We start from the raw sequence: 24,490 nt of genomic DNA, 5'->3' as shown, positions 1-24,490 counted from the left end.
TAGTCTGTATTCGCAAAAAGAAAAGGAGTACTTGTGGCACCTTAGAGACCAACCAATTTACTTGAGCATGAGCTTTCGTGAGCTACAGCTCACTTCATCAGATGCATACCGTGGAAACTGCAGCAGACTTTATATATACACAGAGAATATGAAACAATACCTCCTCCCACCCCACTGTCCTGCTGGTAATAGCTTATCTAAAGTAATCATCAGGTTAGGCCATTTCCAGCACAAATCCAGGTTTTCTCACCCTCCACCCTCCCACACGATTTATCTCATGAGTAAAACTCCTCCGTGTGTCATAAGCATGATAAGAAGAGGGCCATGTGGTGTAGTGTTTAGAACAAAGGAGTAGGAGCCAGAAGGCTCCCAGTTAAGACATTGACTCACTGCCATGACCCCAGGCAAGTCTCTTGACCTTCAGTAGCTCGGCCAGTCCAGCTGGAAAATTGAGTAAAAAGCAGAAAGCTTCCTGACACAGAGGTGCTACAGCTGAGCTCAGCTTTTCTTGATCCATAAATGACCGAAAATCTTCCTGTTATCTTGTAACATACTGTATGGTATTAACACCGCATAGTGGAAGAAGGATAATTGTTACTGTCAATCAACTCTGCTGAAGTACATTGCATGGGATTTCATTAGAGCTTTGAACTGTTCCCAGCATAGCTTTCTTCAGTGAAATGTAGCACTTTTTTGATATTCACAAATCAACATGGATTTTTATTTATTTATTTAATGTGGTTGGTTGAGGGGTTTTGGTAGGGGGAGGGGTTGTTTTGGGTTTTTTTTTGAGGCATCTTCTGTATTTTTACTCAGCCTTTAAAGAAGAAAAATCCTGTTGGTTTTCCTTCACACAGTTGTTGGTTTCACGCTTCTTTATTCACTAGTTCTGAGTAACTTACAATTAGTCACCAGGCACAGCATGATGATCCTGTTTCCATCCTGAAATGAATATCCGATTTCTCAGTATTATTCCCGATCAGAGTTGAATTAGGATGAATGTTTGTGAAGAAAATTATCAGTGGGATTGTGAACATAACAAACCTGAGTTTGGTATCTAATTCGTCAGGGTTTGTGAAAATTGTTTGCCGCTATTCAACTATCTCTAGACTTCTCGAAAGAGTAACTGAGTACAAACAGAATGGTTTCCTTGAAGTGTTTGGAATTCTCTTACTTTGGATTTTGACCATTCCTTGTGTTTTGAATTTTAAGTACAGTGGACATATGCTACAGTGATAGTTTGCATGATCCTCTATCTGATACTCAGGACCATATTTTCAAGTGTTCAATACTCACCGGTTAGCCATAAAGGTCACAACAGGAGCTGCTGGCTGCTTAACTGTTTGGTGCAGATTAGAACTTGTGGGTGCTGAGCACTTAAAAATCTGTCCCCCGTATTTCTGAGTGACTCCATTAAGGTGCTCTAAGGCCCCGATCCTGCAATTGGATCCATGCATAAGGCATCAGGGCTAGTCAGTGTAGATCCGATTGCAGAAGCACAGTCTGCTTTTGGTTCAGTGTATATCTTTGGGAACTATTCCTTGGTTGCATACAGAGAGGATGCTTTAGTTAAGCTGCTCCAGATTTGTACCCTTGTAATGGAGAGCAGAATTTGATCATTGATGCATTTTTTTAAAATGTGCTCCAGGTTTTAAATCTGTGTATTTTATTATCTCTGGCTAGGGCAATTCTTACAGCAGATTAGGCAACTCCTATTAAAGGGGGATTCTGCTGCAAGATTGGAGGTGTGGATTCCTTGACTATCAAATTATTTATGAGGAGCAGCGTGATCTGATGGAGCACAGGCCAGGAAGCCAAGGCTTCTAGAGTTCTAATCCTGGCTCTGACGCTGACTCATGGTGTGGCTTTGGACCTGTCTCTACTTTCCCCCACCTGTAAAGTGGGGAAGTTGTGACTAACCTATCTCATGGGGGGGAGGGTGTTGTGAAGATGAAATAGTGACTGTTGATGTAAAGCACTTTGAATAGGTTAGATTCTAAATCTTGACAGGTTTCAGAGTAGCAGCCGTGTTACTCTGTCTTCGCAAAAAGAAAAGGAGGACTTGTGGCACCTTAGAGACTAACCAATTTATTTGAGCATAAGCTGTAGCTCACGAAAGCTTATGCTCAAATAAATTTGTTAGTCTCTAAGGTGCCACAAGTCCTCCTGTTCTTTTTTCTAAATCTTGAGTTCATGTACATCTTTCCGAGTATTCTGATTGTATGTCATCAAATGACTGGAAGCCAGCGAAGATGCAAGAGGACTCTGTTGGGCTAACATCTCTGGAGCACTCAGATATTAAGACTGTAAGCCCTTTGGGGCAAAACCCCTCTCTTACTATGTGTATGTACAGTGCCTAGCACGATGGGACTCAGATCTTTCACTGGAGCCTCTAGGAGCTACCCCAATAGAAAACGAGGAATACAGAGCGCTCTATAATCAGCTCATTAATTTGTGGCTTGTGTTTATTTTGCAGTTAAGAATCCGAGGAGTACAGCTACTGTGGCAAGAGGCCGGCCTGCCTTAGTGAAGGAAAGTGGAAGCATAGTACTATCCAAACGTTCACAATGGTAATGCAACAGTCCCTCCTAACCTGTTCAGGAGTGGTGTTTGCTCTGTACCTTCATCATGTCATCAGAGCCATCGAAGTTCCCCTCGATCGTAAGTTTCTAGATTTATGTTCAGCTTTCTCTAAAAATCTCCGTTCGGGGAGCCATGTGGTATAATGGTTGGAGCGAAGGACTCAGGAGCCAGAGCGACCCTGGGTTTTCCAGTCTGGGCTGAGCCGTTCATTCACTATGTGACCTTGGGCAAGTCTCTTGAGCTCTTTGTGCTTTAGGCAACTTTATTGGCTAAAGATTGGAAACTGCAGTGAATGCTGCATCTAAGCTAAGCTTTTCCTTGTAAAGAAATAATGTCAAGATGAATATTCGTGCAGAATTTCTGGCATTTTCCTGGAACGTGTCCCATGAGGACGCTGATCATTTTTGCAGGCTAATCGGCTGGAGAGTAGTTGCAAAGAGGGAAGAACAGGAGTCCAAGTGACTCCCCCGCTCCTCCCCTTTCCCCCACAGGGTCCACACCTAAAGTCCCGTTCCAGTGCCAACATGCATCTCCTGTTTGTTTGGTTGCTTAGCTAAACTGTTTTGATTTTGAAGCTGTTGGAGCCCTTGTTTAGGGGAGGACCTGAAGCTACCTGGGGCTCCAGTCCTGCAGTGACTTCACATGGGAAGACCCTTGTGCCCACTTGCAAGTGTTGCTTTGTATAATTCCCACGGGGATGATGGCCTTGGGAGAGGAGTTGAACAGGGCGTATAGATATTGTCCATAGGTGAGAAGGAGGGGATAACCCTCTCCCTCTGAGTAGGTGAAGGTGCACATGTCAGCAGAGATGTGCAGGGTAAGTAACACACTGTCCTCCCTAGTGTGATATAAGACGGGTGAGAAGTGGGGCTCATTTTGACAGTCAGGGAGGAAGCATGCTGGAGCTGAGAGGAGAACCAGGGGAGAAGAAGGTTTCCTCTTTATTCCCAATTAATTGAAGGCCCTTGTGTTGTACTTGGGCTGAGGAAAACCCTGTCATATTTGTTTGGCTTTGATAGGTGTTTGAAGTTCACCAAGGTGCACAGAATCCTCTTCTGCTATTCTTAGGTGCTCTGCTGCTGTGTAATTACCCTTTATTGCCAGCAGAAACATGGATTCACCCTAATGGGCTTTACTTGAAATGAGGGCACTTCCATCCTACAGGTTGCTGCTGTGTTAAGGCAGCCAGTAGCTGACATGCCACTGATAATTAAGAGACTCTGAAGATGTACGATATGGGCAATTACTATGGAGACTGTGTATGGGGTGCTCCTTCATGGAGGAGAGAATCTCATTAGCAGTCCTTTCAGGCAGACGCTGTCATCAAGATGTAGAGAGGTCTGGTCCCAACGGGAGGAGGAAACTGGGTTATATCGGGAAAGTTGCATGTACATCTCTGCAATTTTTATCCCCCTCCATCAGGCCATTTTGGGTTAATTATTAGGCAGGTTTTATATTCTATTCAGGAGGATAAACATGGGGAAAAAATGCAGGCTAATGAAATTGCTGCTGAATGATTTTGTTAAGCCACCTTAAGGCCAGTGCTTAGAAAATGTCTGACCTTGTGTCGTCTAAGTGGTTAGAGTATAGCAAAGACCACATTGGCTGAGATTCTATTCCAGGCTCGGCCACTTGAGTCAATTACTTAACCTCTCCGTGCCTCTGTTTCCCCCTGTGTAAAAGGGGGTGTTGTTAACCACCCCACCCCCTCACAGAATTCATTGCAACTCTGAAGCACATGGAAATCCTTTTAGGAACAGTGTTATAGACGGGCACAGTATTATCAAGGCTTAACTTCCGGCTAAGGGAGCATGACACTTCCTGAGATGGGAGGTTGTACCCTTGACAGTATAATATTGGTCTGTCTTAGACACTCTAGTTATACAAACTGTGCTCAAATGCTTTCCTGACTTAAATGACCAAGGAGGGGCGGGGGACTGAAAAATTATGGGCAAGAGAGGTGCTTTTACGCAAAGTTTGGAAACAGGTGGAAAGATGTAGGACGGCTCCACGAGGCAGGAGCTGCAATGGATGAGGCTCTCATGCCAACTGGGTGAGTGGGTGAATGCAGGGCCCCATTCAGCAAGGCACTTAAGCATGTGTCTACCTTGAAGCATGGGGACAGTCTTGACTTCTGTGGGACTGTTTACATGCTTTAAGTTTGTCACATGCTTAAGTCTGTGGCTGAAACAGAGCCTAGATGTAGAGAGAGACTGAACAGGAGAAGAGAGAGACAAGGTATATGAGGAAGGCTTGGAGTGAATTCACAGATAAGGTAATTCGTAATGGGATCTTTAAATGGACAAAAGTCCGTGATGAATGGAAAGGACGTTTGCTCTTTCTGAGAGTTTCAGAAGGAGAGATGTGGGCCTGAGCTCCAAAGGATGCGCCCACAGGTGAGCTTTCACACAGGTCTTACATAGATCGATGCTAGCTAGTTGGTGGTGAAATAGGCTCTTTTGATCTAAATGTATCGGTTTTGAAAAAGTTTTCGTCAGGAAGGTTTGAGAGCGAAAGAGAGTTGGACAGGCACACTCTTCTCTCGTTGCCTTCCGGATCCTGGTGAACAGGGTCCTAGCCTGGGACCCGGGCCCAATGCTCAAGTCCCTACTCCGCCTAATTCGGAGTGATCTGGGATGAAAAACTCTGTGTAGCTGCAGTTGGTGGTGGTGTAACAAGCACGCTGCACTTTGTTGTTCCCAACAGTGAGAATGTATTTTGCGCACACAGTTTGATTGTGTCGCGTATCAGGCCTGGCTTTGTTAAGAACTTAGAGCCCTTTTGGAAATGTAAACTCCCGGAAACGGAAGGAGAAGCAGCATGGCCAGACAAAACGTAATTGATTTTAAAAGAGCTTCCTGCTGCTGTTCCTTGTGCCTTGGATGGAGGAAGGAGTCGTTTTGCCTAGTCAAGTGTAATGCGACCCTAGAAAAGTAGAGAGAAATGCTTATAGCTTGTGCAGTGGAATATTACTTTCCGTTTCTCGGCTACCTCCCATCTAAGGAACTTAAAGCGCCTATCGCTTGTTCCTCACACCACCGCCTGGGAGGAAGGAAAGTATTGACATCTCTTGGTGAGACGTGCAGAAGCAGAGGTAGTTTTAAATGCCATGTTTTACTTTTATGATTTTTTTACTCTGCTACGTTCAATAAGGTGACGGGCACTCTTTAAATACCTAAGATCGATAGTAAAATGAGTTGCCATTTGTTGAATAGGGAACAGGATCCATTTAGCCTAGCAAAACTATGGATGGTATCATAAGCCAGTTTGATCTTGCCTGTGTAGACATAGCCAAATTGTGCTTACTGCCCTGATTGTTAATATACTCTGGTCCTAGCTATACAGGCAGGGCCAAACTCTGTTATCTATCATAAGTATCCTTGGACAATAAATTATAACACCAGGCCCTTCTCCAACCCCACTGATACGATGGTTTTGCAAGTGTAGATGGTCCCTAGGTGCCTTGCCCATGGTGCCTCTGGCAGAGCAAGGAAAAGAGCCAATGGTACCCCACTGGCTGCCCCTACTCTTGAGGGACAGCATTTCCCTTTCTGACCCTGTCCATGCTTTGTTTGAAACCAGAGTTTGAAACCAACCACCATATTTTACTGCCATAACCACCATTCAGACAGAACCTTTGTGAGACTGCATGTAGCCAGATGAGAAAACAAAGGGGAAGCCAGGTTCCAGGGCAGGGTGTGCCTGTCTTTGCCTAATTTATCCTCTTTTGAGGAAATTCAAATGAACTCTGCGCAATGTAGGGAACTTCAAAGCATTGTTGGACTTCGCCACAGTGACTTGTGGTGGGATGAAATCCAAAAGTGAGGCGTCCCAAATCAATGCAGGAGTTAAAGGTCTTGCCAACATCTGTCCCACCCAGCTGAGTCCATTTCAAATAGTTTCATTTAACTCTTTGACAGCGTCAAGCGTGAGCTGCATTCTCCTTCTGACGAAACGTTTAGAGCTGCTGGGGAGTTGGCGTTTTAATCTCACTTTTAACCCAGTCAGTGATCAGGTCTCGCTAGCCCTTTTGTGGCTTCCCATTGTTGAGCTCCAAGATTTAACTAATTAATTCATCACTCCCATCTTGAACCTGAAAGGTTACAGGTTTTACTAAGTCGAGCAGGTGGCGCATAAATAGCCACAGCTGCTCCTGGGTTGTGCTGGGCCCTGATAAGTGTGCAAATCGCAAGCTGTCTCAGCAGATGAGCTTTATTCCCTGTGTATTACAAACTGCAAGGACTTCCCTCCTTCATGGGGATAAGCTCTTTCCACAGGTGCATGGATGTGTATTGTAGCAAATCTTCATAAATGAGGACACTGCCTCTTTAACTGGGAAACTCCCTCTCAAAGAGCTTGCAAACACAACTGCTAGTGGGTTGCGTGTCCAGCTTGAGCATAGATTGCAGTCAAGTTTAAGAAGGTGCAAAGGGAGTCGTGGAGAGTTAAAGTATTTCACTCTTCAGCCTTTATAGCAATAGGGAGGCAGTGCTTGCTAGTGGTTAGATCAGCAGACTGGGAGTCAGGAGACTGTTCTTTTCCCAACTCTATTACTGACTCGCTGTGACTTTGGGCAAGTCACTGCCCCCTCTGCCTCAGTTTCCCCATCTGTAATTTCGGGGATAATACTCTTACTGTGTGATGAGTGTTGTAAACACAGATTAGTGGGGTTTGAAGATACAAAGCACTATAAAGAGGAAAGTTTATGTCTTTTGTTATATAGCTGCATTAGAATAGTTCCGTTACTGCATTTAGAGATCCTGGGGTGAACCATTCAATAATGCATAGCTCATGCAGTCAATTAATAAACCACTGTGGCACCTGAAGGGTCTTAACGCTACCAAACTATAGCTCTATAATTTAAAATATAGTTTTTTGCACCTCTTCTTCTCACCCCTCCAAATTTTCTTAAACCAATTTTGTTTTTGTATTATAGACAATGTTAATTTTTATTTGTTGGAAAAGACATAGCATATATTGGAATAATACTTGTCTTTAGTTTAAATGAATTCTAACCTTATAATGTTAATAGAATTGTATTGTTTAACCCTTCGTTAACACAAAGTATAATAGTTTAGCCTTAATATTGTTTTATTTTTACCTGCTTATTGCTTTCAATAAAATTTGTAAAGAAATATAACAAGTTACGATAAGCAACTAAAACAAGACTATTAAAAATCCAAATAAATCAGTGAGTCTCCTTAAAAGCCTAACTAGGTCCCTCTAAAATTAACCGTGTGGTTCTCACCTTCTGTTACAGTAGTATCCAGAGGTCAGTCTGGGTTCAGTGCCTCTTCGTGCTAGGTGCTCTACAAACATATCTGAAAACGTGTATCACAAGGAAAAGTCTCCCTGCTATTGAGTAGCTTGGATTATTTTTCTTCCACTTTTTTTTCTAAACAAAAACTTTCCTAGACCCTTCTGCTCCCTTCTTCTATCGACTCTTGCTCACTGAGACCAAAGTCTTGTGCAGGCATTGCTGAATATGGAGCTGGAGCTTCCCGCTATGATGTGTGGACAGTGCACGTGTCACATCTCAGCACAACAGTGATGCACCATGGGGAGGAAGGGAAGTTGTCTCTGGACTAGGGTGACCAGATAGCAAGTGTGAAAAATTGGCGTGGGGGCTGTAATTAGGTGCCTATATTAGAAAAAGCCCCAAAATATCAGGACTGTCCCTATAAATTCAGGACATGTGGTCACCCTACCATGGACCATTGTGCTAACACTCATTTCCTCCAGCTTGGAATCAGTATCTTCCATATGCTTGGTTGGCCAGTCAGTGGTTTGTTCCCCATTTGCTGTGTTCAGCTTTCTCTTTACATTGGGAAAGCTTCTGGTTCAGGTCTTACAACCAGGCAACGGAACTGCCTCCTTGTCCCCTTTCACCCTGCCCCGGTGGTCCATCAGGTCTTGGCAGAGAGCCAGCTGCTACCAGTATGTTTAAACAGCTAAATGAAGAGCTTAACAGGCCTTTCATGGTTCGGCTCTGGAAATAAACACTGGTGCCTGGAGGCAGACCCTGATGCAGGGTTGTGGGGAGGCAGGTACATTAGGCATGATGTCTCCCATGGCAATTAAAATGCCTTATGATCCCTTGGTCAGATGCTACATCTGACAGGTGCCTGGGTTGCTTTGGGCTTTTACTTAGTTAGCCAAATCAAGACTTATTAAACCCCACATCAGCTCCTTGATTGCCTGGAGGGCTGGCATAAGGGGCTCAGTAACTGGCTTTTGAATTTGCCACCAGTTCAAGCCCAAGGTTAGGGATCACAAGTTACCACTATCCGATAAGTATCCTGATGGGCGGTCATTGGTTTGCAGTGTAGTGGCTAGTGGAAAAGCATCTCTCTAACCAACCACCACCCCCACGGTCGGCACCTGTGGCCCCTTGTTGGCAGTCGCAGCAGTCAAGGCCAAGGACGGAATTTGCCCAGAGAGACTGAACTGCTTTCTTATCCTTGAAGGCAATCCATCCAACTCTGGGATGGGGCATATTGGTGGCAGTGGGATGAGACGTTTGCTCTGGCAGTGTGCATTCTGTACTGATCTCAGGAATAAGGATAGCCCATCCGTCTCCAGAGCTGCCGATCTGTCACCATTCAACCTCACTAACTTCACACGGGCAGTTTTTAAAAGGCAGGTTGGAGGGAAGTGGCCTGGGACACGTAATTCTCATTGTGAACATGTAATTCTCATTGTGAATATGAAAGACTCATGTTTTTGATGGAGGGATTTTCCCATGTTTAAATGAAGGTAAGTGGGCTAGAAGGCAATTGCTTTGTTTACTCTAAAGTGGCCATGTTTGGATATTGATATATTTGTAGTCCCTACGATAGCCATGTTGTGTACGTAATCTGTTGGATTATTTTTCAATTAACCTTTTTTTGTTTCTTTTTTTTTATAATGCTTACACTTTGGAACTAACAGCAAATATTCAGAGTGAATGTAAGTCCTACCCTGACTTGTTTTTTGTACATTAGTCCCACTGGTGGGAAGCAGAGGTTGTTGCCTGGCACAAAATGCATGGGGCTGCAGCATGAGCAATCTGAATGGTTTGTGATGGCGAGGCAGGAACAGAATCCACTAAAGCAGAATCTGTTGCAAGATTGAGATTTTTAAGAGCATGAGCTGTTCCTTGGAGCTTGGGGAGTCTGGCCACACCCCTGCCTCCTCAGACTGTCTGATCCACTGCATCTGAACGTTGGCCAGTTGACTGAGACATCTGGAAATGGTTGAACAATTCTAAACCAGTGCTGCCTCTAAATGGGCCCCATCCTAGGACTATATTCTGATCTGCATTATGCCAACATAAGTCCGTTGACTCTAACAAGAGTTACGCTGGATTTACACTAGATCAGAGTCTGGCTCCTAATTTTAAATCGGGGCCAGTACATGACTGGAACCTGATGCCCTAATTTGCAGATACTTCTAATGGCTCTTGCAAAGGAGTGGATTCTCAATGTAGGTCAGAGCTGCAAATATGGGCCACAGCTAGACACAGCAGACCAGCTTCCGAGGCAGCGGTTCTCAAACTGTAGGTGGAGAGCTTCAGAGAGGTTATCCTTTTTAATGGTGGTTTATAAGGACTTCTTTCCAATTTTATCCTGCAGTGAGATTCTCACTTTCTTTTCACCATCCTTCTACCACCATTTGTCTGCTTCCAACCTAACTCCCTACCTTCCCCCTTCCTGTCCAGCGTAGCTCTACTCTTTCCCCTTCAGCAGTGGGCAGTTGGTGCCTTTGAATTTGAAAACTGCCTGAAGACCCGTTCTCCTGGCGTGCACAGTGTCTCCTTTGAATTGCTGTGTGCGCAGAGGGCATGAACTCTGGGTTGTGGGGAACAGATCTTCTGTAAGGGCAACATTAGAATTGCCCGTGTCTCATTGCGTAGCTCAGAGATGAGCATGTATCTCCGCTCCGAAGCAGCCTGGCTCTTCCCCCTCCTTTGGCACCTTTAGAGAGGAATGGGAAGGTGAGAAGCCAGGTTGTGGTGTTAGCTGAGGGGAAGGGGATAGGGACTCTGCTGTATTCTGTCCTACATCCTGCCTTAGATTCACTGCCCCCTAAACTACATCTGACACTGGAACCCAGATTAAGAAGTGTCCGGCCTTAATTAGCCCCATGTCCATTCCTTTTCTGTACATAAGGGGCGTGCGGACAGGAAATAAGCCTAACCAGAACCAGAGAGGACACTAACGAAACAGATGTGCTCAAAATGTCCCCTGCAAGATGATCTGCTACAGGGAATAGCAGCAAAGAGAAGATGGATTCAGAAATGTTCTGCAGGGGGGAGAGAGGGAAGCTAACCTTGAGTTGGAGCCTTTTGTGAGGGAAGTGGACCTTTGATTGGGGGGAAATTGTAATCCATAATGTGGGGATCATGTTGTGGGAATGTTTGAGAACCACTGCTCTAAGGAGATTTCACTTCTAATAAAGCGGCTATCATGTCCCAGCAAAACCTTAATCTTGCAACACAAACACTAACTCTCTGGAGAATTGTTATTGCTAAAAGTCTGTTTTGGAGGAGAACTGCATCTGTTTTGCCAACCCTACTAAATAATGAACATGCATGTCAGATCAATTTCATATACCAAATTAGTAATGAACATGTATCTTTTCTTTAAGCTATTTCCAATGGCTGGGGTAAGAGGCTAGGGTTCAGATTCTGATCCCCAGTTATCCTGGTGCAAATCAGGGATAAGTCTGTTGAAGTCTCTGGAGCTACACTGATGTTAAATATAGAATAATGGTTCAGAACCTGACCCTAAACTTGTCATTGGTATATTCTTTAGTCTTTCCAAACCATTAACTCCTAGATACCAATCTAGAACTATCTCTGGCTAAAGATGGAAGTTTTCAAACCATTGTCTTGAATGTGTGCTACCTTGATTGTTCCTTGCAGGAACTTTTAGGTAATACACGTACGTTTGTGTTCTGTCTTTGAAAGCTCTTAGCTGAGTTTTGCTTTCATGTTCAGTCTCTTTCATAAAGAGATGATTATTTTATTTTTTTAAATTTTTAGTTCACATCAGATGGCCTGCTGGTGGCAGGGAACTGCTTGACCAGGGAGCTTGAGTCACTTAGATGAGAAATATGCGCTCTTACGTTTTGAAGGGTCCTTCTACTGACCCCTGCAATTTCAAAGATAATGAATAAAAACAGTGACTTCCCACAGGGGAAGTCTCAATTCCCAGGAGGATTCCATTGCAGGATGATGAGTAAAGGGTTTCTCCTCATTCTTTCTGTGTCCTTTGCAGTGTCTCAACCTCCCACGATTACAGAGCAGTCTGTGAAGGACTATATTGTAGACCCAAGGGATAACATCTTCATTGAATGTGAAGCCAAAGGGAACCCCATTCCTACGTGAGTGCATTTTAAAGTTCTCATGACCTTGAGGTCCTGCTATTTTTGAGATGCGGAAAAGTTTACTGATGTCAGCAAAAAGGGGAACCAGATCTAAAGACATTCTTGCACTGGACAACAGTGAGTCTTTCTGGGTACCTCGGGCCAAATTCTCCACTGGTGTAAATTGGCATAGCTCCACTGTACCAGCAGAGAATTGGGCTCCTTACCTTGCACAGTACAGAACTTAGCTATGGAATTTAGACCCTATGGTGACAAGGCCCATATAAATACCCAAATAGATTTAATGTGGGAATACACAAGGGGCGAAAGCCTGGCACACTCTATGGAAGAGCAACCAACTCCATGTCGTGTCTCTCTTATTAGATAGGAAAGTTAATGGGTCATACATTAAATGTAACTGTATTGTAGCTAGTAAGACTCTTCCTATGTGGTCATGGCACATGGTTACATAATACATGCAATGTCCAATGTTGGCAGTTTTTCTTGGACACGGAATGGGAAGTTCTTCAACGTGGCCAAGGACCCGAAGGTCTCGATGCAGCGCAGGTCGGGGACACTGGTCATCGACTTCCGTGGCGGTGGAAGGCCGGAGGATTATGAGGGGGAATACCAGTGCTCTGCTCGAAACGAGTACGGGACAGCGCTCTCCAGCAAAATCCTCCTGCAGGTTTCCAGTGAGTAATGCAAACTTGTCGCTCCTCTCTCAAGACTGAGCCAGGCAGTCTATAGCCTCAGGTAGTTGAGTGGCTCTGGTTTGAGTTAAAAAAATGTTTGCATGACATAGGGTTTGCAGAAGCTGGGAAGGAAATATTTGCCACGCAAATGCCACATCTGGCTTCACATCTGGTGGTATTTGTATCTGTTTCATTTTATTAATTCAGCCTTGCAAACAGACTAGAGATGTATAGTGGTGATAAAATACCCATTACCTGCATTGGCTGATAGGCTGATCTTTTCCTTCCCTCCCACTCCTGTATCCAACAACCCAACTACAATAACTGTATCCTGTGTAACTTCTAATGGACCTGCCACTGTGGCATCTGGGCGCATCAGACACACAAACAACAATTGTAGCTGATCACAGTAGATAGCAATCTCAGCTGCTAGAGGAGGCCACATAGTCTGCTGGCTAGGAAGCGGAACAGAGAATCAGGAGACTCTTCCCTTCTATGCCACTAACCTGCTCTGCGACCATGCCCAAGTCACTTTGCCTCTCTATGCCCCAGTTTCCCCATATGTAATATAGGGGTAATAACACCCGCCGTACAGAGGACGTTGTCGTGAAGCTTAATTCATTAGTCATGTTTGTACAACACTGAGAGACCCTCCAATATAAGTAGTTTTCAGAGGGTGGAATATCATTATGGAGCAGGAACACATGGACCCTGCAAGAAACCTGTGTGTATAAAAATAAAATTGCATCAGGGCCTTTCCACTGAAACCAGGCCAGGTCCTCGGAGAGGGTGATGTGATTTAAAAAACAAATCTCTCCCAGTGTATTCCCTTCAGCTCAATGTCCGCTATGTCTCTCACATCTTCTGATTGCAGGGTCTCCCTTGTGGCCAAAGGAACATTTGGACCTCGTAGAGATCGATGAAGGATCCCCACTGACTTTAAAATGCAACCCACCCCCTGGGCTGCCACCTCCTGTTATCTTCTGGATGAGCAGCTGTAAGTTGGGACAGTGGTCGGGTGGCCAGGGCTCCCTGAACTGTTCATTTCAGTGAGGGAAATCTTTTGACCGATCGCAATATGTATTTTAATGCAGAACTTCAACCTCCCCCCGCCCCATTTTAATTACAGCGGAGCTGATGCTTTCTGGCATAGCCCAAGTGTTCTCAATGTCCTATTTTTTGTTTTGTTTTGTCCTGTGACCCACAAACTGGTGAGAAAATCATGTCCCAGCCCACCCTCCTCCGCAGGCAGGAATTGTGGGGGTTAGATCATGGCATGAGTTTTTAGCCACTTTGTGGTTCACAGGTTTTAAAAAGGTTGGAATGGAAAGGAGGGGAGGGATTGGCTGGGAGCTGAAGCTGGACAAATTCAGACTAGAAATAAGGTGCACGTTTTTAACAGTGTGGGTAATTAACCATTGGAATCACTTACTGAAAGTGGTGGGGGATAGGATGTTTTTGCAAGAGGATCTGTTCTACTTCAATCACAGCCTGTTGGACATGAAGCAGGGAAGTCCCATGGCTGATTAGGTGACAATGGTTTCTTCTGACCTTAAAATCTATGAAACCATAGGGGTTCGGTGCTGTGAGGGTAGGATGGGGAGCTGTTGCTCTGGGGGTAGCTGGGTGAAGGGAGTGTAGGGGCCGGTGCATGCTGCTGGATGGAGTAGCGGGCCTGCGATTTGGCCCAAGAAGGTGAGCCTCTGCTGTAACCAAGCATGGGGATGGCAGCAGCTTGAAAACAAAGCTACAGGGCAAATCACTTTTTACAACGATAGGAAGTGCCTTGCTCGTACATGGAGCCAGCTCTTTAAAATCCCTCCCATCCCACGTCATTGGTTCCATTGGAAATCAGTGAATTCTTATAATCAAACAGAATCCCTTCCAGCCAGCCAGGGGGGCTGTGTATTGCTCTAAAGTCTATGAGGGGCATGGCAGCCTCAATATTCATATTTTGTTTCCTTCATGGAGTGTTTCACGCCACTAATTACAAGAACTGGTTTGTACTCATCAGCTCTTGTTGGACTTGGATGACTCTGCCTCAATTATGCATTTGCTGCCCCCTCCAGATGCTTTGCCAGAAGACGCACTAGTTGTTTGAAGGCAGATGTTAAGACGTCCAGCAGTGCAGTGGCTTTTGTTTTGAATTCCTGTTTTCTCTCTCTCAGCCATGGAGCCAATCCACCAAGACAAGCGCGTCTCCCAGGGCCAGAACGGCGACTTATACTTCTCCAACGTTATGCTGCAGGATGCCCAAACTGACTACAGCTGTAATGCGCGCTTCCACTTCACCCACACCATCCAGCAGAAAAACCCTTACACGCTCAAGGTCCAAACCAGTAAGTGTCGCCTTGACCTGTTGGGCTGGTGCTTCTTTAAGTTTTTCCGCAAGGGCTCCCCTCTGGATCGTGCTGGCAGTATCCTGCAGAGAAGGCATTCTGTGCAGCTCTGAGATCTCTCTGGGGGAGGGCGCTTTCTTCCATGACAGGGTTTAGAAAAACCTAAGAATTGGTGGTTGAAGGTCAATGTAGCAGTTGGACCAATAACCTAAAGGCAGGGTATTGATGTCTCTCTAATGCTTCAGAACTTCACTGCTAAGCAGGCCTATAATTCATGCTATAACTGTGTGTATGTGTGTGTGTGTGTGTGTTAACCCAAAACCAGCTTCAACAGAGATGAGACGTGTCTGCGCTTTGTAGGGGAGCTTTTATATACATAGTTAGTGGGAGATCAATCTGTTTAGTTTCCAGGCTTCATATGTGAGTAATATCCTGGGTTTGCTCAGAGCTGCTCTTGATGACCCCAGGGTTAGGGTTATTTCCTATGCTGTGGACCTCAGTTCTTTTACATTTGCATTGCATCTCCACAGAACTTCCCTAAACAAGTCTGAATTAATGCACAAATATATGCAAGAATACGGTAACGAGCCCCGGGCAGCCAGGGATCCTTAAAACGTGCTGGATGCAATTTTGTTCTTGGTGCTATCTCATTGAGATTTCACTACTGTAACTGAGAGCAGAATTATACTGGGCCCAAATTCAGATCCATTCGAAGTTGGTGCAACTCCTTTGATTCCACTGGAGTTTCACTTGCTTAGGCCTGCCCTGAATTTAAGCCTATTGTTGCTCTTATTGGGTAGGGAAGATATTGTGCTTGTGAACACTGAGGCGACTGGCACATGTAGTCTCCTCGTTTAACTCATGAGCTGCACGGCACAGGGCTAAATTATTTATAAACAACGATCTATTGTTTAGCTGTGAGACTCCCACTTACGTTAACAGGAAAATTGACCCTATGGAGCCCAAGCGATTGCATCGAAAACTTGTGCTGGCTTGCAGGTGACCTCAATTTCAACCCAGAGAAGGGCATTCTCTCTAGGGGCAAGAGGAGCCCGTTTATAATGCACTCTAACTACATAATGAGAAGTCTCCTGAGAAGACATTGAAGCTGGAGATGGACAAACCAGATTATGTTTCTAATCTCATTGAGAGACCTTTGCTGACTGCAAAATCCTTTCTCCACTGCAGTGATAGTAGGCTAGACAGTCCTGGATTTGTTTCTGAATATTTATTTTGTTTCTAGGTATAAGGGATGCACATCTATCTAGTAACTCAGTATGTCAGAGCCAAGGGATGAGATGGAGAGTATATATGCTAGTTCCTGGCACCAGTATTCTCTTCTGTGGTCTAAAAGTAGATTGGTTGATGGAGGAAGGCAGGTCTCCAATGCTGATGGATTTCACGGGGGTCTACTGGAGGAAATTTGGAGCGAGATCATAGTTCCGATCACCAGCGGATGTGGAAATTTTGTAAGGGAGGGAGTAAGAGAGAGAATGAAGACAGGAGATAATATTTAGTTGTAAACCTGCAAGGCAGGGACTGTCGGTTGCTATGTATATGTATAGCACCTAGGACAATCTCGGTTGAGGCAAGCATAATGTCACATCAGTTTGAGAACAAGAAGCTTAGCTGCTCCCTGTGTACGTTTACACTGTGGTGTAAATTGGAGTATAAATCTAAAGACCGAAGAAGGCCTAAGACCTTGTAACTATAATTCGAGGGGGAGAGATGATCAAAGAAAGCGGTCCTGGTGTTTGAAAACACCTGATCAGGGCAGGCTCTCCCAGATGCTGCTCTGTATAAAGAAATAGCAGTGAGAGCAGCATTACCTGGCTGCAAGTCTAATGCAGAGAGAGTTCAGGGCTATACACTGCAGGAGTTAGGAGGAGGACCCACAACCAATGGTTTGCTGTGTATTTCTCTTCTCATTAAATTGGACGATAAACATCCCAGGTAGAAACAGCTAACGTTATACCTCTCTGCATAGCTTCACCTTGCAAGTTTGCCCCTTGTCTCAGTTCAGAGTCAGCAGAAGCTGAGTCCAATCCCTCCCTGCTGCCCATTTGTTTTCTCAACAACGTCTCCATTCCGTCTCCTTTTTATTTCAACCTCCCTGTTGCAGCAGCTTGGCAGCTTTTCCCATAGCCAGAGAATCTGCATTTGAAAGCCTCCGCACACCCTTCCAGGAGCAGCCAGCAGACGCGAGAACTTGGAATGGTACAGCATGCCTTGAACACGTGATTGGAGGGTCATGTTATGCTAGGCAAGCAGCCACCGAATTAGAGGAACAGGAGCTCTGTTAAAGAAGCATTTGCCATAGTTTGAGAGGAGGAGGAATATAGCTTTTCAATAGGTACCATGCTACACATTGTGGAATAGCTCGAGCGTATTTAGAGCTCTGCAAAGTGAGAGTAGAACACTGCCAGAGCCGGATGGTAGGGCTCGACTGTGATCTCACATCAGTGTATGTTGAAATTAGTGGAGCCCCAATACGGCATAAAACTTGTCATGAGAATCAAAACAGGCAGAGAGCATTCTACCTGCTTTGTTGTGCTCTCTCCCCCATGTGGGCTTAGGAATAAGACTGAGGTGAGCTGGGCCGTAAGTATTTAGTGACTGACAAAGGCTAAGTACATAGATTCTTGGCCGATTGATGGGAATAGTCACAGATGAATAACATTCAGATATATTATCCACTTACACAGATGGTCGAAGAATGAAAACATTGAGCTGCAAAAAAAGGGCCAGGTTCTCAGTTGGTGTAAATGGGTGTAGCAGCACCAAAGACAATGGAACTGGGCTCGTTGGCACCAGCTGAGGATGTAGCTGTATATATTAATAGACTGAAGGAAAGAATGTGCAGAACAAACTATTGGTGAATTGACGAGCTCTAAGAAGTCTATGCTTAGCTGTAAACGCTAACCCACGTAGGATAGCTATTCTTCATCTAGATATCTCTACAGCATCCATTCTCTCAGGCCCTTTAAAAGGCTCATTAAGGCTGCTGCACTGTGGCTTCCAATTATACTGGACTCTCTCTTAAGTCTTCCCTTGGAAATGTCGGCTTTATTATAGCATGCAAATTTCATCCCAAAAGCCCCCTGGAGGCCCCTGAATAGAAGGTGGACTGAAGTTCTAATTTTCTGGCTGTTACGATAATAAATTCTTTGTATATATCACATTCAAAGAGGTTGAATTTAGGTGTTTTTTTTTTGTTTGTTTTTTTTTTGTCTAAAGCTGTTGAGAGATATGTGCCTTATGGGTGTTGGTTACTTTTAAGAAATGAGTAATCTAGCTGTTGAAAAATGATTACATTAAATTTCCATTATTTACATTCCATATGGGAGGGAAGAAAATTGCCCCTGCAGTTTGTAAAAATTCAGTAGAAAGATAAGGCTGTACTTTTTCCTGTAGTGGACTGAGGTAGGACTGCGTTCTTGTTCCAAACCTAATCCCACTTGATTCGTGTAGCTCTTGGACCCCGATGAGTCATCTTAACCCTTCCGAAACAGATGATGTATGTTGTTGATGTTTAAGCTTCAGGGCAGTGACTCTTCTTGTAACCAATGTACCCAGTTTTTAAATGTTCTAAAACTTTCTGTTCATTAGATGATGTCGTAAGATGGCTGTGTAGCATCTCTTTTTAAAATCTGATCACTCTTAGCAGATCCCAAATCAGCATTTAATATAAGATACATTTTAAAAATGTGAGGACAGAACCTAAGGCGGTGTATATCAGCATTGTTCATTGGAGCAATGCTGATTTACCCCAGCTGTGGATCTTGGCCCATGTTTCTAGCTATTATCCAGCAATCCTGTAATGCCAATTAATGTTCTTCATAAAATAGAGTTGTTAGAGTGCCTGTCACCGACTGATGGATGTGTGTTAGTGAATAGTGGATTTTTATGAGACACAATGCACTTTAAAATACTTTTAATTAAAAGGATTTTACAGTTGACTACTTTTAAATCCTAATTTTGTTAATTTTTATCACACCTTTCTGTGTGGTTGTGCTGTGGCTTAGCCAACCTATGTTTTATATTGACATAAAATAGCAAGAAACATGCTTCCCTCATGTGTTCAAGGAATCAAGAGCAAAATAGCCACTTGTCTCACATTGGAACTGGATTTTTCAAAGATGCAGACACTCTCTTTATACCAAAAGAATCAAACACTTAAATTGCAGAAAGTGTTTATGAAACCTTTAGTTGATATTTTATTTTTATATTTTGTTTTGATTCTACATCTTGTAGGAATGAAGCAGTCCTTTCTCCTTTCATTGCTGTCTTATGTTGCTGTTTCTTTCTTTCCGGACTGTTGTTCTTTTCGGAATATTTTGTGTGCTTGTGTTGCATAGCTGCAGCATTTTTACGTTTTCAAAATAATTTTGTGTTCTGGTCTTGGTATTTCATTCCTGCTTTCTTGCGTTCCTCCGTTACGCCTTCCGTTACTCAGTGCTTGCTTTGTTGCCTTTGGTGCGCTCATGTTCTTTTGTTTATTACAGAGAATCCCCATAATGAAACGTCTTTTCGAAATCACACTGACATGTACAGTGGTGAGTCAACACTGACTTCTGGAGAACTTCATGTTCTAACTCCTTTCTACCTAACCCAACTTACTCTTGTGTTAACACCCGCTAGTTGGTCATTGAAACTGACAAGGCAATTGAGCGAACAAGTTAGCAATATTTATATATATATATATATATATATATATATATATATATATATGCACCTACACACCATATATATGTAGTCCTGTTCTGATTTTGTACTTATAGTTTCAACTTAATAAATACTGCACATGGAGGGGAGAAAACCCCCTAAAATATCATACAGTGTCCAAATTATTGAAAATCAAAGCTAATCAATTATCTGAACCCCCAGATTAGGGGCATTTGGATTAATTGAGTATGAACCAAAACAAAGCCCAAACAGCAAGGAGGTTTGGCCAAATTGAATCCTTCCCCATTTCTACCGCAAATAGGATCCCCTTTCCAAAGAGCAGAAAACTTAAAAAGAAAATCCAATATTTCTCACCATTCAGAAAGCACATCTATTATATTTGCAGCTAAATGTAGGCATTGAGAAGGGAAAAGAAATGTATGGTTTTCTGAAAAGTATGCTAATGTGTTTCTTTGTAGTGGTGTTATGCATGTTTTGAATGCCTTTTGAAGATTCTTTCTCTCCCCTTTGTCTGAGCAGAAAAACTACCTCAGGAGAATACATTTGTTGGGGGAAGCCCACAGCATACTCATAAATTATGCTTCAGAGGCACAATTGCTGAGCTCCCCAGGGCATGAACTTCCTTCTGAAATAAATTGAGTGTCGTGGAAGTGATGTGATAATGTAAATAATAGTGGGGGGCCATGGTGGGTTTATTTCATTCAGTGATGTAGTGAGGGAGGATGTTTGCATAAAGTGCTGGAAACTGGTTCATAACAGTGTTTGTAAGCTCCGGCAGATATACCCCAAGATATTGCTGCTGAGGAAGTGGGAGGATGTGCCCAAATGCAATGAATTCAGAGTACGCCTTTCATGGTTATGTTTGGGCTGCTCTGGGGGGGAATGTCCCCAGTGCTGGTGCAGCCTGTATCATTCCCCCCTCATTAGACTATTCAGGGATGAAACTGACTCCAGAATAATGAGAGAGATTCCATTTCCTCTGAAACCATAAGAGGACTTTTGCTTAACACAAGGGACTGCGTTCTGCCCGCAGATATGCACAGGCAAACCCTAGTGGTGTCCTCACGCTCAGGTAGCTAGAATGCAAAGATTCTCCATGCTTTCAGTCTGAGCACTCTTCAGACCCTCCCTCCTCAAGGTGTCTTGCTTTGCACTGCCTGAGCAGAGGGAGGACAGACCTTTCACCCCCTAGCTAAGGAGAACCCTGCCATTGGGGAGTCCCTTTTAGGCATACAGCCAGCATAGCTGACTCTTATGCTAAAGCTCTTATCCTCCCCCTCTGCATCCCGCAGCAGGATGTGCATTGCAGGAGAGAGAGACACTGTCTCATACAGTTCCTTGGTGCCTGGCAGAGCAGCCCCCAGTGCATTCAAGGCTGGGCAGGAAATCAGGGAGCAGTAACCAGGTCACTAGTGGTCCCAGCACCACATCTGCTGCACCTAAGTTGAGTGCAGCAGAGAATCTGGACCAAAGAAGGTCTGCTACCTTATAATCAGATCGCCATTTCATTGTCATCAACCAAAGGAGGAAAATAGCAGTAATATGGGCATGTTATTGTGACGCTATCATCCTACTAATGGCTTGGAGAACTAGCTAGATCAGAAAGGTAGCAAAGCTCTGCATAGCAGGTGAATTCCAAATCAGGTAGAAGCTTTGCACTATCAGGAAGAATAGGGAATACTGCTGCTTAAGCAATTGAAAGCCTTGCAGGGTTTTTTTTGGCAACATATTTCCTGACTGCAGAAGTCTAAGCAAGTTGGATAAAATCTTGCAAGAGTATTGAAATGCGTTTTCTGCCATGATTTGCTGCCAAATGAGATGGCCAAGAGAGGATTCACATCCCCCACCCCTTTTGTATCTCCCTGTATGAGACTTGCTGAGAGTTCTCTGAGTAATAGGGATGCCGTATGGGCGAGGGAGGGAACTCATTCTTGAAATGTGGATTTTTTTGTTTGAGTGAAAACTGTCTCAAGAACTATTGAGGGGGATTTGGCATGTTAGAAACCCAGAACGGTGCTGGCAGTGTAAACACCCTGCTAAGCAAGTAGCCGTGTCAGAAGATATGCTGTGTTTAACTGAAGTCAGGGATGCCCTTGAAATGGGAGAAGACTAGTTATGCCCAGTATGGATGGCTTTGAATGGTCAAGAGTGAAATTAGCTCCAATAGGAGCAGTGGTTGTTCATAAACTGATTCAAGTCTCCATACGATGGAAGTAGAAGGAGATTTCTCCTCTGTGCCTGTGAGTAGGTATAAATCCATGGGAAAATGGAGAGAAAATCCTATAGAGGATTGTCCTTTAAAATGTATCTGATTAATACTCATTGGCTAATGAAGCTGGACAAATGCCGTTTAAATAAATAGAAGTTTGAATTTCTAAGTGAATCCCTTTACACCGTTTGCATCATTTTTGTGTTCACTCTCCTCAAATAATCTAGGGACAGAGATTTTTCTGCCAGGAAGGTAACACAAACTGCATAAGAGGAACAGAATTTTGAATTCCTCTCTGTGTGTTTCCGCACAGGAAAACTGAATCTAAGGGTCCCTCTGCACCTTGACCTGGGAATTGTAATTTCCAGCCCATGTAGATGTCTGCACTTTAGCTCTGAGTGACCTAGCCACAGTGGCAGGACAGGCTAACTGCCCTGAGTACATTCCTGACCAGGACCATAGGTTCTGGGGGCAGCTAGCCCATTGTCCTGTTCAAGCCATTGCTATTCCTAGTGAACTAGCACCTGAGCTGGACGTCATATCTCCAGCTTGAAGTGTAGACATGCCCCAAGAGTTGAGCTCCTCCAATCAGGGGAAAAGAAACATATTAGGTGACCTTGTGTGTCCAATCCAACAGCTCTAACTTTCCATGCCAGACCCTCCCAATCAACTGTAGACAAGTGAACTACAGACCAAGAATTGTTCTTAGAAATTACTCTGAAAATTTATTTTAATAACTAATCGATTTGAGAAAATCATGCTAAATTAGCGAACAGAAAAATGTGTCTAATTAGTCATTCAAATTGGATTATTTGCCCAAACCAGTTTCATGTAAAAAGTAAACCTGCAGAGAAAAGTTTTATAGCTGTCACATCTTTCTGCAGTGCAAATTGCCATAAGTAAAAGTCAGACACTTGGCTGGACGTGACTGCAGAAACTTTAGGGATACTTTTAAATGGCTATTCAAAATTTGGGGAAGGGAATGGAGGAGGACCTGCTGCACTTCTGGATCCTTAGCGCAGGTTTCATTGTACTGGAGTAACTGAGTTGACACCAGTCACGTATATGTGTTGGCTTTTTTCCCCTTCCTCCACCTCCTCCCCTCACCTTCTGTTGATCCTTAGAGTCAAAAGAGACCCATCTGCTCCAGCCTACTGTATAAACCCCTTCCTGCTGCCAAGATTACCACCAAATAGCAGATTTTGAAGGCAGCGGGAGCAGTTTTTATTGGGCTCTCGGTTACGGCATGTGGACTCAGATCAAAACTTTGTGCCATAGCATCTAGCTGTGGTACTTAGGTTCCCATGTTGGGTGCACAAACCTGCATCCCTTACTCATGCAAGGAGTTCCATTTGCATCAGTGGGTTTCCTTGCATGAGTAAGGGCTATGTATGAGAGGGAAGATTGCCAAGTTGACTGCTCAGTAAATGGAACATCCAGCTGCACCATGAACATCCATAGGGGTTCAGGAAGAACAGTAGCTGGACATAAAGCAATGCCCCATTCAGATGAACAAGGAATGTGCATACCTCTTAGTGCTGTGTCTGAGTTTGTATACAGGCTCAATGAGACAGCAGTAGATAGCCCTCCTTTGACAGCCAGAAGGGCTAGCACCACCACTTAGTATTAAATAGAAGCTTAGCTCTTGAAGAATACAACAGAAATTGTAGCAAAACCCTAAACCCAGACCCATTGGCCCTCCCCTGGCACATATTTAAATTGCTGCCCCCTCTATGGATAACTCCCCGTCTGCAGAAGCATAAAAGGTAGTGGAAAGCATCTGCTCCTGAGACACATGCATCAGTCCAGTTAACAGGACATGTGTATCCACATCCGAGCCGCAAAAATAGTCTACAGATATCGGTGGATTTGCAGGGCTGTAGATACAAAATTTGTATCCGTATCTGATCCGCACAAATGGGCCGTGGATTTGCAGGGCTCTAGCTGTGCACCAAGGAGGGAATGGATGCTCCAGCATCTTCTGAATGCTTAGATGACCACCAGCTGAGATCCTGTCACATTCTAAAGTCCTTGGCAACCTCCTCAGCAGCCCAGTGTCAGAGAAAGCTTGTGCAGAGCTTCCCACTAGTACAGCCCGTGGACAGTGTGTTGGGATGGAGATTACACGGCAAACTTGCCGTGCGTGTGCTACAGCGAAGCTGCTTCCTCTCCCCTCCCCACAACAATGTCCACTGTATGCGACCATGCCGGAGGCAGGAGCTGCCAACAGAGCAGCTCTCCGAGGAGCCAGATATCTATGTCTATGCTACCTTGCATGTGGATCCTGAGAATTGCAGTTAGACACTGAACAATCACGGGAGCTGACCTGTTATTGAAGGAAGCAGCTAAAGAGTAGAGGGGTGTTTTCATCCTGATATTTGGGGCGTGGCATTATATGCATATACGAAAAGCTTCATTATTATCGAACTTCGCTATCAGGGGTCTCCTAAAAATCCCACCAACTTTCATGCAGTTAGAGCCCTGATGCAGCAGTGCCTGCCCCCACATCTCCCCCAGAGCTGGTGACCAAAAGAACACCTTGCTTCAATTTCCATTCCTCTGCATCTCTCTTAGATCACACCCACCTGCAACCCAGCTAATAGAAGAGGGGACGCCTGTTACCATTTGCA

General features: G+C 44.2%; 1 protein-coding gene across 4 annotated transcripts in view; it reads left to right on the top strand.

Annotated features, from left to right (window-relative positions):
* Positions 1-2,567: 2,567 nt before the first annotated feature.
* The window catches only part of NFASC (neurofascin), a 100,397-nt gene continuing 78,474 nt past the window's right edge, over positions 2,568-24,490 (top strand). For 2 of the 4 annotated variants that reach the window (XM_077839256.1, XM_077839257.1), the window contains exons 1-6: positions 2,568-2,661; positions 11,844-11,949; positions 12,430-12,626; positions 13,501-13,623; positions 14,795-14,965; positions 19,471-19,521. In XM_077839256.1, coding sequence (XP_077695382.1) covers positions 2,568-2,661; positions 11,844-11,949; positions 12,430-12,626; positions 13,501-13,623; positions 14,795-14,965; positions 19,471-19,521 — 742 coding nt within the window. Of the gene's footprint in view, positions 2,662-9,513; positions 9,532-11,843; positions 11,950-12,429; positions 12,627-13,500; positions 13,624-14,794; positions 14,966-19,470; positions 19,522-24,490 lie in introns of all 4 variants that reach the window. The other 2 variants (XM_077839258.1, XM_077839259.1) reach the window with 1 other exon arrangement.

Source organism: Eretmochelys imbricata, chromosome 21 (genome assembly GCF_965152235.1).
Source record: "Eretmochelys imbricata isolate rEreImb1 chromosome 21, rEreImb1.hap1, whole genome shotgun sequence".
In the NCBI taxonomy this organism is placed as follows: Eukaryota; Metazoa; Chordata; order Testudines; family Cheloniidae; genus Eretmochelys; species Eretmochelys imbricata.
The sequence above is the reverse complement of the archived record's forward strand: the minus strand, read 5'-3'. Positions and strand labels throughout refer to the sequence as shown.